Raw genomic sequence first — 14,114 nt, 5'->3', positions numbered from 1 at the left:
ATGCATTTTGGTTGATCTCTGGATGATATGCAGCGTCCGTTCCTAGACGGAACTTATTTCTTAGATGCCAATTAGCTCTATGGTTTAGATTTACTTGCCCAAGCTTGCTTGAATTAAGCCCTCAAAGAATTTGTTTGGGGAGATATTATTCTGTGGACACGGAATACAACTTATCGTTCAGAGGCAAATCAGATGCATCCATGTCATCCAGTATCGAGCTAGGTAACTAGCACTACCGAGCTGCGGTACCGAATAGGAGGTGATGTGGTGCATTTTTATTGAGCTCTGGACGGCATTTGACGTAAGCACATAATAATTCATCCTGTTTGGGTATAGTTTATATCTATTTGGGTGCTATGAAACATGATCCATCTTCATCACATGAAATATTTTATGATCCCAACAATCTTAAAATAAAGCTTACATGCCATTAAAAAAATACAATTATAATATAAATAATATCCTTCCAATTAAACTGCTCACTGAACCAAACACTTTCATGTTCTAAAATCAAATCGAATCTCCGGCGACCGTTTTCCATTCGTATTAAAGTTCTTTCAGCTCAGCGCGTGGTCCTCAGTGAGTCCCTGCACCTCCATTAATTCCTCCTTCTACCTCCACAACATTTTCTCTCTCTTCTCCACCACAATAAAACTCTCGCCTTCCTTTTCTCTCTTTCTCTCTCTTCTCTTCCCTCTCCATTCTGCTTTCTTCCTCCCACCTCTCTTTCCCCTCGTCTCCCGCATCCATCACTCGCAATAAATGCAGTAGCTGGGAAAACCCACCCGCATCCCCATCGCCAGCAATTACCAAGAAAACCCGCAGAAAAAAATTAACCGACCCGGTTCCTTCGATCATGCCACAAAACCCTCTTTTTCTCCTTCCTCAATGTCCTCCTACTCCGCCGCCGCCGCTCTTCCCGCCCCCTCTTCTCAACCTTCCTCCTTCCTACGTAGCCTCAGCAATCTCGGATTAGGCTATGCTATAGCTATCGCACTCGGCCTTCTTGTCCTACTCTCCACTCTCCTCCTCGCTTCCTACGTCTGTTGCCGCGCCTCCTCTCGCCGCCGGCGATCGTCATCATTCGATGCTGATTCACTCGGAGGCGTCGTTCTTCCGCGCATCATTTTTGTACCAGAGGATGACGAGGAAGAAGGGCGGGATAATACAGTGTTGGCCGCGGCTTCCGCGGTTGGGCTTGATCCGATCGTTATTGCATCTTATCCCAAGTTTCAGTTTTCGGCCGCGGCTGAGAAGGCCAAAGGAAAGGGAGAGGGAGAGGGAACTTGCGCCATCTGTCTCTGTGAGTATAGGGAGGCGGAGATGTTGCGGATGATGCCGGATTGCGGCCATTCTTTTCATCTCATGTGCATCGATGCTTGGCTTCGTCTCAACCCTTCTTGTCCGGTTTGTCGTAACTCGCCCTTGCCGACTCCGCAATCGACTCCGCTTTCTACTCCGCTCTCTGAGCTCGTTCCTCTCTCCCAATTCGCCGGAGACCGCCGCCGGAGGTGATGATTTTGATGCCCTGTGTTTTCTTTCCATCTCTTGTTTTTATATACAGGTGTGTTGTTTCTGTGATCAGGGATTTTTTTTTTTTCTTTTTTTTGGAGGGTAGATCTGGGAGGCAGCTTAATGTTGATTTAGATGTTCTATTATATTCTAATATGAGATACCTTACCTTCTAGTCTGCTGCTTTCCATGTCTTATTATTTGGATTCTTCCTTTTTGGTTGGAAGCTTCTATATCTGCAATAGTAAAGAAGATAGTTTGAATCTTGAGTGAGATATGTTAGTTCCTTTTTGTTATTTAATTTAATTATGCAATTTGGGATTTGTTCCTGATTTAATTTAATTTTTATTGATGTTCGTTTATTTTTATATTATTTTCAAGAATTTGGAGTTATATCAGTTGTGATTCGTTTCACTTTGTCTTTCTCTGATCCTGAATTAAGACATGATCTACTTGTTTTACATGATTTCTTTGATATAACTTCAGTCGTCTAATTTCAGGAACTAAACTCATGCAACTGATCAATTAGTTGCTCCAAGCTGGGCGCTTATCTTTTTAGTTGAGGCTATCCGATAATTTCCAAAAAAATAAACAATTTATAGATTAGTAGCTGTGGCATTTTGATTATAGAAACTAGATAATATACTGGGCTTCTAGCTTGATTTTTGTATGCCATTTCAGTTCGTTTTGGTTCACGACTGTTCAATTTTTTTCACAAAGCACTTAGATCTTGTCAATAGGAAAGTCTAACTCATGGCTTACTGGCATTTATTGAATCTTAGCTTACTGTCTTGTCAAACTCTATTGAATATATACTGTGTAAAGCTTCTGGGATGAGCTGCCTTAGTGAAAGTATTTAGTTAACTTGTCAGTGGTAATGTGTGTAAATTGCGTTAGAAGCATTCTCAAGTGTAATAGGAAAAGGAATCGGTTTCAAATTAATTTGAAGCATCGTTGGGCATGGCAATGCTCCAGTTTCAGAATTTGATTCTTATCAGCTAGGAAGATCATTTTACATTGCTATTAACTTTCTTTTTCAAAACTCTTAGAATTAGATCTAGATTTTTTCAGGCTTCTTCTCATGTACTTTTACTGAACGTTCCTGAGATTTTACAAGTATCTGTTCAGTGGTAGTTTTAAATAATTCCTGGTGCATGGACAGTAAGTGAACTGACTGAGTGTTTGGGGATTTGTTAAAGAACGAGAAAGACATAATATCAATGTTTGTTTTGTTATTTTCTGTATATCGATCTGGTTCTCTTCCATATGCTTGAATGCTATTTAGTTTATAATCTTGGCAATTATAAATCACTTCCTTAAAGATCCAAGTGAGTGTTTTGACGGGACATTTTATTGAATTTCAATGTTGGAGGGCATTTACTTTAGAGACGTTGATGCTAACCTTTTCTGAATTTTATAAAATGTAAGACTTTCCTATCTGTTCTTGTTGGGGATGAGAGTAAACATCACAATGACGAAACAATGAAGAAAGTAAAACAATGTAAAAATAAAGGGCACTAGGATTTAACGTGTTAAAAGCTAAAATAGGAAAAATAAACCACAAAGCTACACCACACCAAGAAATCTACTATAAAAATTGGGAGAAATAAATAAATATATTTATTGTCTCTCACTCTTTCCTTCTCTTCTCACAGGCACCATTTTCTATGTCTAACATCGCAAAATACAATAGAAAACCAAGTAAATAACCCCAAGGGACCCAACCCTTCAAAAAAATCAGAAAGAAAACTATTCAGTTAGTCTTGTAGTGTTGCAACGCTAGTTTGGGGTGTTGCGATGCTCAGGGCTCTGTCTTATGATGTTGTGGCGCTTAAACTTGCAGCGGTGCGATGCACACAACACTGCAGCATCGAATCCATAATACTGTGGCCCTCTGCTATCTGTCAATCAGCACTGGAACACTTGGGAACACAGCGTCGAGGGGCTTGGATATACAATGCAGAGGTGTTGCACGGGGAAATTTTTTTTTTAAGGTACAAAGCAGGGGGTAAACTCCTCGCACCCCTCAGCGAGACTAGAAATTTGAGGTCCGAGACAACATAGCAATCCGATTGATCAACACAATCAGATTCCACAAATAACAGCTTCATTCTTCTTTTAGTTTGATAGATTTTAATTTGATATTGTATTATAGTTTTTTATTTTTATTTTTAATATTGTATTATAGTTCCCATGGTTTGATTATACTGTTTAAGGTAGTCATAAAATCGTTGTTTTCACAATTCTGTATTGAGTGTGCCAGAGTGCACAACTACGTACCGACGATATACTCTTAGATATTTGCACGTAGCTCTATATACAGCAGTTTGACCTAATAATTTCTCTATGTTAACTGCCTAAGATTACCACACATACCAGCTTCATTCTTCTTTTAGTTTGATAGATTTTAATTTGATATTGTATTATAGTTTTTTTTTTAAATATTGTATTATAGTTCCCATGGTTTGATTATACTGTTTAAGGTAGTCATAAAATCGTTGTTTTCACAATTCTGTATTGAGTGTGCCAGAGTGCACAACTACGTACCGACGATATACTCTTAGATATTTGCACGTAGCTCTATATACAGCAGTTTGACCTAATAATTTTTCCATGTTAACTGCCTAAGATTACTGTTTTATAAGTTTTGTTTTCGTTTATCCTCTCTCATCATCCCCTTGTTTCCTTTGGTCCTCACCTTTATTTTCCTTCCACTATATTTTGCTCTACCATTTGATGCCCCAGCATTAAAAAAAAAAGATTTTCTGTTCTTCCCATAATTTATCTGTTTTGCACTATCTCAACATTTTAATAATTGCTCCGCTCCCTTAATTTTGTTCTAATATCATAACTTCTGGTGGGTTTTGTTCCTTTCTAATCACTTTAAAACATTTCTAAAATTCCATTTCCATGAAAATCTCAAAAAATTGTGCTACTGCCAAACTTAGCTAGACTTAGACTTTAACTTGAGTCAGCCAAACTTAAACCACAGAACCCAACCCCTCGCCTCCCCATTGCCCCTAATTTGGCTTCTTGTCAACGTGATCAAACAATGACCAACTGACACTAACTGGTCAAACCTCATTAATTGTTAGCCCCACTTAAAAAAATCTAAAATCTCTTTCAAAATTTACATTCAATGTATCATACTTGAATTTATATTATTTTTTAAAATTATTAATTTGGAATTAAAATCGTATCCACTATTTGTGGTGGATGTCAAAAATGCATTGTATAGTGTGAGTTCATTGATGCAGATGTGACAGATTCATGAATTCACTGCAGTTGTCCTCAAATTTCTGTGACAAATATAAATATCAATTGTAGAGCTTATTTGAGCTAATTTTTTCCGAGTCAATTAAATTGATTTGAAACTACTCCAGTCAAAGTTTGTGATTTCGTTTTATGTCTTCAGGTTGGGAATAATTTTAATGGGCGATTTACTGGGTATCATATAATTATGTCTATTAGATTGTTATTAGGTTATATAAGGGTAGAAAAAAACCTTCCTATTATGGAGAATTTGAGCATGCAATTAGTTTTCTAATTTGGTTCTTAGAACTTTAGCTACTGGTTAATGGTGGATGTTGGAGGTGCTTGCTGAAGAGTGGAATTCCTTAACTCGGTAAAGACAATGAATTAATTATATATTATGATTGATGCCTGGCTCGATTATTTGTTTAATGCAAGTCTAATGTGCTTTTATTGTTACTATTATTATGGAAGAGAATCCGAGGCAGGTAAAAGACAATCAATTAATTATAAATATGATTTCAATTGCATGTGTCTTGATTCATTTGGATCTGCTTTTCACTGTTTGGCAACTGATTCGTTTGATGCTTCGTTTGGGATTGATTTTCTTACTGCTTCTTAAAGCAGCTTTCTAGTATGAAAATTTTATTTGTTGTATTAGAAAGCTCCTTTAAGAAGCAATAAGAAAGCTGTCCCAAATGAAACCTGAGTTAGTATATAGTTATTTCTACAAATAGAATCGCTCACCCGAAATGAGTCGGACTTCTTGAGCAAGTGGGATCATTAAAGATGTTCAGTTGAGGTCTATCTTTATCTCTATGTTTAAGCCTTATGTTTCTTGTTTCTACTATCTTTGTAGAGGTCATCTTTATCTCTATGTATAAGCAAGTGGGAGTATTAAAGATTTGCTGCTGTTTCAGTAGAGATTTTCTTATGGCTTTCATATTCTGTTATAGAATCTAAAGTATGGTTGATTTTTGCCAAATTGGATTATTATATTATATAAAAATCTACAAAATTAATATTTGTGATTGATTTTTTATGTGGTTATAACATGATTTTGCCCACCTTATATTAAATATGAATTAATAAACTTTAAATTTTAAGATGTGCTAAGTAGTACATCTTTTGATTGAGAGCTTTGACTATCAATTATACGTGATGTATGCGGGGATTTGTCAAAGTGGACCATATCTGAGGCTTTTCCACTGAAAATAGGTGCACGGCTAGGTTGACTAATTTGGAATGGTTTGAATTTGGCTTCATAAATTATAAATAGATTATGAGTTGAACCCAAAAAGTTAATAATTCAAATGTGTTAGTCTTGACTTAACTAAGACTAATATTTGGAATAACTTTTTAAATATTTTTAAAATAATTTTTTTAAAATTAAAAATTTTTGTATTAAAAAAGTGCGTTGTTCAAAATGAAACTAAGTTGTTCAAAATGAAACTAAGTAGCTTGTGACCAATTTAAATTAAAAAAAATTAATATAAAATATTCTTATAAAATATTAAATTTTAATAATTTAAATAGGAAGTTATTAAAAACTACATTTATCTTTCATATTGATTAATTTTTTAATCTTATTTTTTATCAATTAATTGCAGCATTTTGTTTGAATTGAATATCTTTTTATCGTAGCAAATGAGTAGTAGGCTTATGAGTAGATTTCAACTTGTAGAGTTGGGCCCAAATTCAAACTACTCTTCTATTCATTTGTCAAGTTCAAACCAGGGGTGGTTGCATACACGTTTACACTTGCATAATCAATCTTTAAAAGAAATTTATCATAGAATCCTTGTTTTTTAGGTAGCAAACAAGCATGAATTTCTCACCTTCAAAGACTTGTGTTACATGTTAGAAAATTTGAGGTGGTAGAATATTTGATATCTTAATCTTGTGAATTAGAGGGCTATTTTGATGAAGTTGGTTGGAATTTAAAATACTTCATTAAATTATTCATATTAATCTCCTTTGAGCATAAATTATTTATTTAATATTTGAGTTATTTAATGACTTCAAAATTGAATGAGCTTAGGCTAGTTGAATTAATCTCGTTGAGTCACTTGCTTTAGATTTGGTCATTTAATTAACATCTTGGGGCTTTCAAATATGGTTCAATTGAGTTCATTAGGATTCAAATCGAGTCACTTGTTATTTTTATCTCATTAAGATGTTCATTTCAACCATAAGCATATTGAAATAAGAGTTTAGATGATCTTCAATTTAATTCCAAAAATTTTCAATTCAAATATTATATTGAGATTCATGTTGTTCAAGTGTTTAGGGACGTATTAATATATATTATGGGAAAAATTAGATCAAGATATAATGATTTAAATTTTATCACGATGATTTATAACTCTTAGAGTCATGACTTAGGACCATTGCCAGGATACAAGTCTTGGATGAGAGAAATAAAAAGTTGTGTCATAAAAATATTATTTTATTAAAAAAATATATCTAAAGCACTTCATATTTCTTAAGTTTTTCCCTTAAGCCATCTTTAATAAAGAAATGATTTTGGAGTTTTAGAGAAAATAAGAGAGGGAGAGAAAAAAGCTTGGGTTTAATGCTTATAGAGTCATTTTCGTTCGTTGATTAGGTTGGGAAATTTGTTTGTCGTGATGTAGGTTACATTTTGTTTATTTTAATTTTCAATAATTTTGTATTTTTTATATTTTTTTGATTAAATTTGTATTTTAGTTACCGAAAAATGAGGATAACTTTATTTTGGTGAAATTTTTACCGCATAACTTTTTATTTGTTATAGAGATTACAATTATAAATATTTTGCATATATTCTGAAATTTTTTTGTCAACTGATTTAAAAAAAAAAACAGCAATTTGTCTCATTAGAAATTTAATTTTGATATCTAAAAATAATACTTCATTTCAATTAAAGTTTCAGAATAATATTTAACGCAATCCCTATCAATTTGATTATGTTTTAAAACAGTAAATCTTTTTTAGTAATGTTTATATTGCCTACAGTTGAACATTTTGATAGTTTTTGAATTTAATCTTTATGCTTAATTAATGAAATGCTTCAAAAAAATAAGTGAAAGAAATGTGATATGATGTGAAATGATATGATGTGATGTTATGTCGTCGTCAATGGGCGATCGAAGAGGAGTTCTATTATGTCAGCATCGGCAGGCAACTGAGATGAGATTATGTTATGTCGTTGAGGTGAGATTATGTTATGCCGGGGCTTGCGGGCTACCAAGGTGGAATTCTGTTAACGAAGCTATAAAGATAAATAAAATTTTGGACTGAGAAGTATTATGATAAAATGAATATTTGTTTATAATTTATTTGGTTTTAGTTTCAACTTTATCTTTAAGTTCAGTCATTGTTTTTCATACAGTATTTTTACAACATATTATTTTTAGTTCTTTTAGTTTCAGTTATTAATTTATGTTTTAAGATGCGATAGCCTACTAAGCTATGTTAGCTCATTCCTACTTTTGTTTCTATTTTTAGATCAGGAGAAGGATATGGAGCAAGCTGAGTAGTTTTGGATAGCAATATCTAATGTGTTGTAGATATGCTTTTGTTAGTTTTGATTTTTACAGGCTTGACTTTTATTTTATTATTCTATCTATTGTCAAGCGTTGTTATAAATAGATTTTAGATTGTATTTATTTTTTGGATTATATATAGAAAATTATTTTGAGATTCAATAGTCTTTTATTTTATATTGTATGTAGTAGTGACTATATGTAATATATAAATTACAAATTTTATTTTAGTACTTTTCCAACCAAATCTTGGGGTCAATCTTGTCACAATCGGACATGATATGACATGTATAATTTCAAGTCATATCAAATCAGGTTGTGACATAAGCATCCTTATCTCTATAATACTTAATTTTTTTGCTTCTCTTTTAGTAGCTAACATTTTGCGCCAAAATGCATTGCAAGTCTCACCACCATCATGTAGAAATTTTCCATTAAGTTTGAGGGATACTTTTTTATTACACAACAAACCAGATGCATTCCTTCACTTCAACCATCCAACTTGAATTCTATTAATAATATCCTCATCTATTTGACCATCACTCTGAACAATAGACCTGAAATATTTAAAACATGTACATTTATTAATGACTTGGTCGAACAAAATCAAAATATTCATGACTCAAATTTACCTTCAACTCCCTCTCTAATCTTATCAATAAGAAGAATATCATCAACAAAAAGAACACACCATGGTACATCCTATTGCAAATGTCTAGTAAGAATACTCATGACTAAAGCAAAAAAAATAGTACAAAGTATGCGAAATTGTGCTGCTTAATTCCCAATCTATAACAGATATAAATGTTACATTCTTTTTTAAAATTGCATTTTATTTTATGAGATTCATCATTTGCTCAGCCAAAGAGGTCAATTAATACACTGCTCACATTGGCTTCTTGGTTGAGAGCTTAGGCTTCCAACTAAGAGGTATTGGGTTCGAGTTTTGTGTTTGCGTTGTGTGTGTGAATTTGCCTTAAATGACCTAAATGTCCAAAAAAAAAAAAAAAAAAAACAATTCATTCTTACTATAGTTAAAGGCAACTTCTACCATGAAGTTGTGTGTTCCAGCTAAACTTGAATTCTTTATTTTACATATCTATTTGGAGTCCCTTAGTGAGTTTAATGATAGAAAAGGCATGTGAGGATCTTTCTACTTAATGGTGCCAGCTTCGCTAATGGATGTTTGGCTGGTTTGTTTTGTTTTTTAATATACCAAGTACTTTATTTCCTAGATTTTGGATTTTTTTAATGAAACTTTAGGGTTCAAAGTGTTCAAAAATGGAAATGATAATTTTCAAAAATTATTTTGAAGGATGAAATGGACTTTAAATTTTATAAATTTCTAGCTCATTACATTGATTTCAATGATATCAATATATTTTTGATCCATAAATGTTTTCAGAATTATTATAGTCAATTCAAGTATATTATTCTTAATATTTAACTTCATTGGATTTATGTTATTGACTATTTGAACAATTCTAAGCTGATTTAAGAGTGAGATAATCCTATAAGTTTTTTATTTAAGAGAGAGCACACATAGTTTTTAATCTTATAGTTTGAATTCATCTCTCTTATTTTAAAAGAAAGATTATCCGAACTAACACACATCATTATATAAACACATTCAATATAATAAAATAATTCATTATAACCTCTATATATGACATAAATTATCTTTTTTATTATATAATATCCCAATTCAATATAATCTCCACAACATAATATAATAGATCACATAACATAAGCACTAGAAAAATGTCACATATGAGAAAAAATTAAAATTGTATTTTAACTTTTTATAAAAGATCAAAATAATTTACAACTATTTTAAATTATTATTTTGATCTTTATATTTTTTTGGGAAAAATCTTTATAATTTTTTTTAAAAAGTATCAAAATAATCCGATGATGAATTTATTTTGATCTTTTCCTATTTATTTCGCTATATTATATTGATTATTTTGCCGATTACATTCCTTTTCAAATTAATTATTATATTTTCCCTAAGCACTCACACACTATTGCACTATAAACCCTTGCATCGGTTTTCGTCACCCCGTGCTCTGTTGCCTTCTCCAGTTCTCCCTACTCTGTAACTGTGCGAGGAGAGAGATGTGTCGGAGCAACCAAAACTCGATTCTGTCCCAAACCCGCACCATCCTTCCTTTCCTCATTCTCCTCTTCGCTGCCGCCAGTCCTTCACCGGCGAACCCCACCTTCCGGCCGTCGTCAACACTCGACCCAAAGCAGCTAACCGCACTCCAATCCATGGGCCTCCCCGTCGGCCGCGACCCATGCAGCAACCCTTCTCCCCACAACAACGCCACCGCCTGCGACTCCGGCACCCCTTTCCGCCACCTCATCTCCCTCCGCCTCTCCAACTGCTCCCCTGACCTCGACCTCTCTCCCACTGCTCTCCGTTCCCTCCACACTCTCCGATCTCTATCTTTCTTCCGCTGCCCTATACCTCCAATCAAACGCTTTCCCTCACCTCTCGACTCCTCTCTCCGCTCATTCTCCTGTATCTCCTCCCTCCGCCCTCTATCCGGCATTCTCCTTTCCCATCTCCATAACCTCACTGATCTCTCCATCAAAGACGTTCCCATCTCCGTTTCTTCTCCCTTCATTATCTTTTCCCAGATGCATAACCTTCTCTCCGCCACCATTTCCAACACCACCCTCTCCGGCCAACTCCCCCGCCATTGGCATTCCCTTTCCCTCTTCCACCTCGACCTTTCCTTAAACATGCTTAAAGGCCCCGTTCCAGGATCCATTAGCCTCCTCGAATCCCTAGAGTTTCTCAATCTCAGCTCGAACTCTCTTACGGGACTCCTCCCAGATGCTATCGGTGACTTAATCTTTCTCAAAACTGCATCGTTCGCACGGAACGCGCTCTCCGGACCCATTCCAGAAACAATGGCGGCCATGCCGGAGCTTACTGAACTCGATCTGAGCTTCAATCAGTTCAATAGCAGCATACCCCGGTTCTTGTCGGAGATGAAATCGTTAACGCATTTGAATCTGGAGAGCAATAATTTCCAGGGGGTTATTCCATTCAACTCCTCCTTCATCAAGAGACTCGTGGTTTTCAAGGTAAGCGGAAATAGCAATCTCTGCTACAATCGTTCTGTTCTCTCGTCTAAACTGATGCTCGGCATCGCTCCCTGTGATAAGTACGGCTTGCCGGTGCCACCGCCGCCGGGGAAAGCAGACAAGGATGACTCTTTCTCCGATTATGACTATGGTGGAGAAGACGACGGCGGTGGCGGGGAGAAGGGTGGCGGAGGTCACCATGGGGTAAATAAGCTTGTACTGGGAGTAGCTATTGGTCTTTCCTGCTTGGTTTTCCTGGTAATTTTTCTTGTTTGCCTCTCTAAGATATATGGATGAATTAGAGAAAATATTTCATTTTTCTTTTCCGAGGTTTTTATGGTTTGGCAATTTTAATTTCTTTTCGGATAATGAATTCAGTTGTTTTATTTTGTTTTTGGTTACATAACATAATTAGGGTGATTAGTTGTTAAGTAATTGTGATTTCTAAAATATAATATCCACTTTATCTGTTAATGAGTTGTAATTAGGATGTTATAGTGCTTTAATTAATTAAGATGCTGAGTAATTAAATTGCTTTGATAAGGTTTTCTTCTGATTAGTCAGAATATTTAGGATATTACTTTATGTTTAGGATGTTGAAGTGGCTCGATTATTTATTTTATGAAGGGGTTAATTTGGAAAATTTAAATTATGATACTAAATTATTGAAAGCAATTTATATTTAAGAATAAATTTGATAAGTAAAATTAAATATGTATTAAATAATCAACTATTTTATTTTAATTTTATAATGGTGAGCATAAATTTTATGAAATTGTCTGTATATTTTGCTAAAGTATATTAGGGGTGTCAATTCGGGTCGACGGGTCGAGTTCGGATCGAACCCGAGTTGACACGGATCTAAACGGGTTAACTCGAACCCGACCCGTTTTTGCAAACAGGTTGGACATTTCAACCCAGACCCGACCTAGCCGGGTTGACCCGACCCGACACGCCCGACCTAGCAGCGAGCGACGACATCGCGGTAGCCGGCTCGCAAGCCACGGTGTGGGCGTGGCAGCGAGCAGTGCGGGTTAGGCAGCGCGGGTTCGGCAGCGCGGCAGCAGTTCGAGGCAGCGGGCAGCGCAGGGCAGCAGGCAGAGAGCGGGAATTCAAAAAATTTTAAATTAAACGGGTTTTCGGGTTCACCCGACAACCCGCTAGGTCAACCCGAACCCGACCCGTTTTATCAAATGGGCCGAATCTACGAACCCGAACCTGACTAGTTTATCAAACGGGTCGGGTCCAACCCGGATTTTCCGGGTCGGATTTTCGTGTCGTGTCAACTATTGACACCCCAAAAGTATATCACATCATAATACTAATACAAGATGGCATTGCGAGCTTAAAAATAGACTATTATTCTCACTTTCGTAAAGCTTGTGATAGAGGACAAAAGGAGATCAATTATTGTAGCAAATCTTATCGAAATTTAATGGCAATTTAACTGAAATTTGGATATAGTGTTAGCAAAAGTGCAAAAGCTTACCAAATTTTCATCAAATTTTGAAATATTCTAAGTGGTTGAAAACTGTCATGAAAGATGAAAATTCAGTCCTGATATATCGTCAAAAAATTATCTTGATTGGGAACGAATCTGAAGGCAAAGTTGAATTGTAAGCTTCCAAAATTAAATCTTGGTCCATCCAAACTCCGATTTTAGCAAACTTATGGTTGAGCTGAGCATTTCGAAAATACAAACCAACGACATCAAATTCGATTCAATCTATTAGCCCAAATGAGTCCAAATCAAAGACCCGAAACACATTTGAAAGGTTTCATCCATAATTTTGATTATCAAATAGTTTTCAAACTTGACATGCTTATAGTCAAATTGAGCGGCTCGACGAGACAAATCCAACGAGCCCAAGATTGCTGAATTTTGATATCAATGAGATCAATATCGGCCGTCCATTAAAACCACTCCCATCTTGACCTTGATCCTCTTCATATTTACAAGTCATGACATTATCAAAAAACTATAAACAAGCCTCCATTCTTCACATGAAGGGGGAGGAAAGGAGGGTGATAAGGGAAGAATTTGGGAGGTTGTTTGTCGCCGACCACCATCGAAGTCCCTTGGCCACCGCCGGACTTCCGCATGTCCGCCCCTTGAGTTCTTCCCGACCACCGCTAAACTTCCGCCAGTCCGCTGACAACTGTCGAACTGCCGCCGGACTCTTACCCATCCGCCGCCGAAGTTCTTCCCGACCACTGCCAGACTTCCACTAGTCTGCGATTACTGCCGAACTTCCCCCAGTCCACCGACCACTTTCGGACTTCCGCACGTCTACCGCTGGTGTTCTTCCCAACCACCGTCGAACTTCCGGCAGTCTGCCGACCACCGCTGAAGATCTTCCTGTCCGTTCCCAAACTTCTTCCAATCCACCGATGACCACCGAACTTTCGCCAATCCATCGACCACCGCCGGACTTCCATAGTCCGATGACCACCGCCGAACTTCCTCCAGTCTGCCTACCACTACTGCACTTTAGCCCATTCGTCGACCACCACCAAAGTTCTTCCCGACCGCCGCCGGACTTTCGCCGGTTCATTGAACTTCGTCGGACTTCCACCTGTTCGTCGACCATTACCGGACTTCCGCCTGTTCGTTGACCATAGCCGAATTTTTGCTTGTTTGTCGACCATGGCCGAATTTTTGCCCGTTCTTTGACCACTGCCAGAGTTCTTTCCGACGTCCATCGGAATTCCACCCGTTCGTCA

At 36.2% G+C, this 14,114-nt stretch overlaps 2 protein-coding genes across 2 annotated transcripts; both read left to right on the top strand.

Annotated features, from left to right (window-relative positions):
* The first annotated feature begins 397 nt into the window (after nucleotides 1-397).
* LOC110092099 (RING-H2 finger protein ATL67) lies at nucleotides 398-1,833 on the top strand. The gene has a single exon (XM_020816479.2). It carries the CDS (start codon nucleotides 889-891, stop codon nucleotides 1,513-1,515), a length of 627 nt encoding a protein of 208 aa, XP_020672138.1. The 5' UTR covers nucleotides 398-888; the 3' UTR covers nucleotides 1,516-1,833.
* Nucleotides 1,834-10,405: 8,572 nt separating this feature from the next.
* LOC110092096 (receptor-like protein 51) lies at nucleotides 10,406-11,844 on the top strand. The gene is made up of 2 exons (XM_020816474.2): nucleotides 10,406-11,390; nucleotides 11,472-11,844. Exons 1-2 carry the CDS (start codon nucleotides 10,410-10,412, stop codon nucleotides 11,685-11,687), a joined length of 1,197 nt encoding a protein of 398 aa, XP_020672133.1. The 5' UTR covers nucleotides 10,406-10,409; the 3' UTR covers nucleotides 11,688-11,844.
* Nucleotides 11,845-14,114: the final 2,270 nt, after the last annotated feature.

This window comes from Dendrobium catenatum, unplaced genomic scaffold (genome assembly GCF_001605985.2).
Source record: "Dendrobium catenatum unplaced genomic scaffold, ASM160598v2 fragScaff_scaffold_1416, whole genome shotgun sequence".
NCBI classification, from domain to species: Eukaryota; Viridiplantae; Streptophyta; class Magnoliopsida; order Asparagales; family Orchidaceae; genus Dendrobium; species Dendrobium catenatum.
Note: the sequence above shows the minus strand (reverse complement) of the source record. Positions and strands in the feature narration are given on the sequence as shown.

Excerpts from the sequence above, each read along its gene's own strand:
- LOC110092099 (XM_020816479.2), top strand. The coding sequence starts at position 889 with ATGTCCTCCTACTCCGCCGCCGCCGCTCTTCCCGCCCCCTCTTCTCAA.
- LOC110092096 (XM_020816474.2), top strand. The coding sequence starts at position 10,410 with ATGTGTCGGAGCAACCAAAACTCGATTCTGTCCCAAACCCGCACCATC. Across the intron at positions 11,391-11,471 it reads AGAGACTCGTGGTTTTCAAG|TACGGCTTGCCGGTGCCACC; the intron begins GTAAGCGGAAAT and ends CCCTGTGATAAG.